This window comes from Branchiostoma belcheri, unplaced genomic scaffold (assembly GCF_001625305.1).
Source record: "Branchiostoma belcheri isolate BF01 breed outbred unplaced genomic scaffold, Haploidv18h27 scaffold4, whole genome shotgun sequence".
Lineage (NCBI taxonomy): Eukaryota > Metazoa > Chordata > Leptocardii > Amphioxiformes > Branchiostomatidae > Branchiostoma > Branchiostoma belcheri.
Window position 1 is genome coordinate 8,283,847 of NW_017804020.1, and position 3,501 is coordinate 8,287,347.

At 42.2% G+C, this 3,501-nt stretch overlaps 2 protein-coding genes across 2 annotated transcripts in view; both read left to right on the forward strand.

Annotated features, from left to right (window-relative positions):
• Positions 1 to 3,501, forward strand: part of LOC109476993 (polycystic kidney disease protein 1-like 3) — a 42,631-nt gene that overhangs the window by 37,829 nt on the left and 1,301 nt on the right. The window lies entirely within an intron of this gene.
• Positions 2,441 to 3,266, forward strand: LOC109477127 (zinc finger protein 479-like). The gene is made up of 2 exons (XM_019778186.1): positions 2,441 to 3,012; positions 3,095 to 3,266. Exons 1-2 carry the CDS (start codon positions 2,441 to 2,443, stop codon positions 3,264 to 3,266), a joined length of 744 nt encoding a protein of 247 aa, XP_019633745.1.

Here is a 3,501-nt window from a genome sequence, read left to right on the forward strand (position 1 = left end):
AAGGCAAACACGGCGCTACAAACCACCCATTGGGACAAAAAGATATTTATGCAGTCCTGTCCCCACAATGCTGAACATACTGAATAACCTTGCCATACAGTAGATTTCATTTTATGTTGTTGCACATGATGTATTTGTACTTTTTTATTATTGTCAGTTGTACCTAAGTAATTTGCCAACAGAAGTTGTATGATGTAATTTTAGCATAAATGTGTATTATTCTAGCGTATAAGTGGTGTTTAATGCCTCTCAAGGCACTTTTTATGTATATATATTATGTATTAGTCATGTAATTTTTTAAAAATTTGTAAAAGCTTCTCAATTCAGCCTTTGGCTGCAAAAAGCTTCTAACCTACTGTACTATGTATGTATGTGTGTTTCTGCAAATAAACCAGTCTATATGGGGTAAATTGTACATTGTGTCACTCTTCACTGCATCAGTTTGGATAGGCTATCGCGTAAGCTATATGATAATAGCGTTAATGGCCCGCCCTTTCTCGGTGAACTTGTGATAAAGCCTTGTCAGTTGCTGTAACCACCTCATAAAGCCACCTCGTTCGCTGCGCTCACTTAGTGGCTTTATTCGGTGGTTATAGCAACTGACAAGGCTTTATCACATCATATTCACCTCGGGGCGGGACATTAACCCTTAATTCATCGACATGGTAAGCAATTCAAGTAAGCGTTTTGTGTTACAGGTCACCGGTAGGGTTTTTATATGTTTTCCCCCATTTATAACATAAGTAATGCTTTCATGTATAGTACCGGGTAAAGAAGATATATATTTGCATGCTGTCATAAGGTGTGCGGTGGATAAAAGGTCACGTATGTTTTTATTGTGTTCTAGACACCTTTTGCCGTATAGAATCCGGACATTCTGGACTAAATGGGCGATTTAGAAGGTAGATCACGCTGTGAATATCTATTTTTGTGGGCCTAAAACTCGGGTAGGTGACTATTGATGCCTTTTTTTTATGTCAAAACTATGCCCGGTTAGCTAGCCTTTGCTCCAAGGCCGGTGTACATTTGTTGGGTAATCAGGTAGACAGACTTGACCTAAGGCCCGGGAGTACTTCCGGGTCACGGCATCGCGTCTTCCTGTCACGCAAGGACGCGGCATCGTTAGCAGTTTTCCGTCTTTGGAGGAGTTTTGCAGTGATTCTAAAGGCGACTCGGCCCGGACTGTGTATCAACTAACTTACAGGTAGGAAAACTCGGCATGTAGTTGGTATTCAGATCTCCTTAGAGTTGCAAACAACGGTTCATGATAATTTTGTGGCGGCGTGAGTTTGGGCCAGTGTGCTGTTTACAATTCAGTCATGGAGCTTCAAATACTTGATTTGGTGGAGCTACGCAAAGAAAAGTCGTAGTGTGGATGTGGAATTATCTGAGAGATTTCTAGATTCTACGTTTGGATGTTTGGCTCTCAAAATTATATTGCATCGAAGTTAGGGGGTGCCGCCTGAAAGTTGATAACATAACCAGTGAGAGTCGGTAAGGGGTTACCAGATTGTGTTGTGTGTCATGAAAAAAATAAGCAAAAATACTCTCGCAATGTAGTGTGCAATTATACGGACCGAAAATAAAATGCACTGTTATGAAGGGATTCTGGTGTTGGTAATGAGGAGAGCGTTCATCTAAGTCTAAGCTAAACGTGGGTATACTGTAAACCCCTACGCGAGCCCCGACAAATTCTCACATCTGGATTCCATCCCGCCCTGACGCCAGACGGGAATGTGAAAACATCAGGACGGTTCATTAATGATGGGAGGCTCTGATTAACTTTAAATCTCCTAACGAGACACAGAAAAACATTTGCTATATTAAATTGGCACGACAATGTTATTGGCAGTTGCATACGCAACTGAAGTATGGGTGCAAAATATTCAAAACGAACGCCTACAAACACGTCAAAAATAAGCCGAAGCCCAGAACATTGCATGAAAAGTATGTAGGCCAAGGGACAGTTCATTAACTGTTGCAATGTTACTCTCAAAGACCCTGCATAGCATCAGTAACAATATACAGTAAATACAGCTCACTATTTGTCTGTCTTTCATAGTGTATCAGCGGTTTCAGTTCTACTAATTGATTTTAAGTTACTTTCACAGACGATAAATGTCGATGAATATTTGTTTACATGCACTATAATAGTCAACTATACATAGTAGTACTACTCTCCAAACAAAGTTCGGGTTTTGGGTTATTTTTGGCATGTTTGTAAGCTTTTTATCGGGGTTTCTTTTTTACACTGACATTTTTTGGTTGGGTTCAAAAATCCAGTGCAATAAAGAAACCCCGCTAAAAAAAGTAAATTTAAATCAACCCAAAACCCCAAACTCTGATTGGAGAGTAAGTATACCGGGTTAAATATTTCAGCATGTTTCATAGATCGTTTGTTCCATTTTTTTTAACAGAGGTTAATCCAGCTCTTGTCGACATGGCGACAACAGGCAGCAGAGAAGGTTTGGTTGACACCATGAGCGGATCCGCAGGGGGTTCTGTCAACAACGTTTCCACTTGGCAAGGAGGAAGTTGTGAGGAGTCTGGAGAGGAAACTGAGACTGAGAGGCAGGACAAAAGTGTGAAAGTGTGTGAGGAGTGTGCCAAGCAGTTCAGTTGTCTTAGTGCTATGAAGACACACATGCGGATTCACACGGGTGAGAAACCCTACAGGTGTGATGAGTGTGGAAAGAAGTTCAGTCGGCTGGAAAATCTGACGACTCACATGCGGACTCACACTGGTGAAAAACCCTACAGATGTGAGGAGTGCAGCAGGCAATTCACTGAGCTTGGGACTCTGAAGAGGCACATGCGGACTCACACAGGTGAAAAACCCTACAGATGTGAGGAGTGCAGCAGGCAATTCACTGAGCTTGGGACTCTGAAGAAACACATGCGGATTCACACAGGTGAGAAACCCTACAGATGTGAGGATTGCGGCAGGCAGTTCAGTCAGCTGGATAATTTGAAGACTCACATGCGGCTTCACACAGGAGAGAAACCATACAGGTGTGAGGAGTGCAGCAGGCAGTTCAGTCGGCTGGGTCATCTGAAGATTCACATGCGGCTTCACACGGGAGAAACCATACAGGTGTGAGGAGTGCAGCAGGCAGTTCAGTCGGCTGGGTCATCTGAAGAGACACATGCGGACTCACACAGGAGAGAAACCCTACAGGTGTGAGGAGTGCAGCAGGCAGTTTAGTGAGGCAGGGAATCTAAAGAAGCACAAGCAAACTCACAAAGAAGGAACCCTACAGGAGTGAGTGCTGTGGCACGCTATTTGAAAACCTCATTGGCATAAACACTGCATGGAAGTAAGAAAGTATATACGGAGTTCAGTAGAGGACTATCAAGTCATCACACGGTGTCCTTAGTCTTGGTAGAATGAAGTATGAGAGATCCAACTGGAAAATTTATGTTTCAAGGATGTACTGTTTTTTTTTTTTGTGTAGTCATTTTTAGCATGTTAAATCTTTTCCTTCTTAGTTTACATTTATA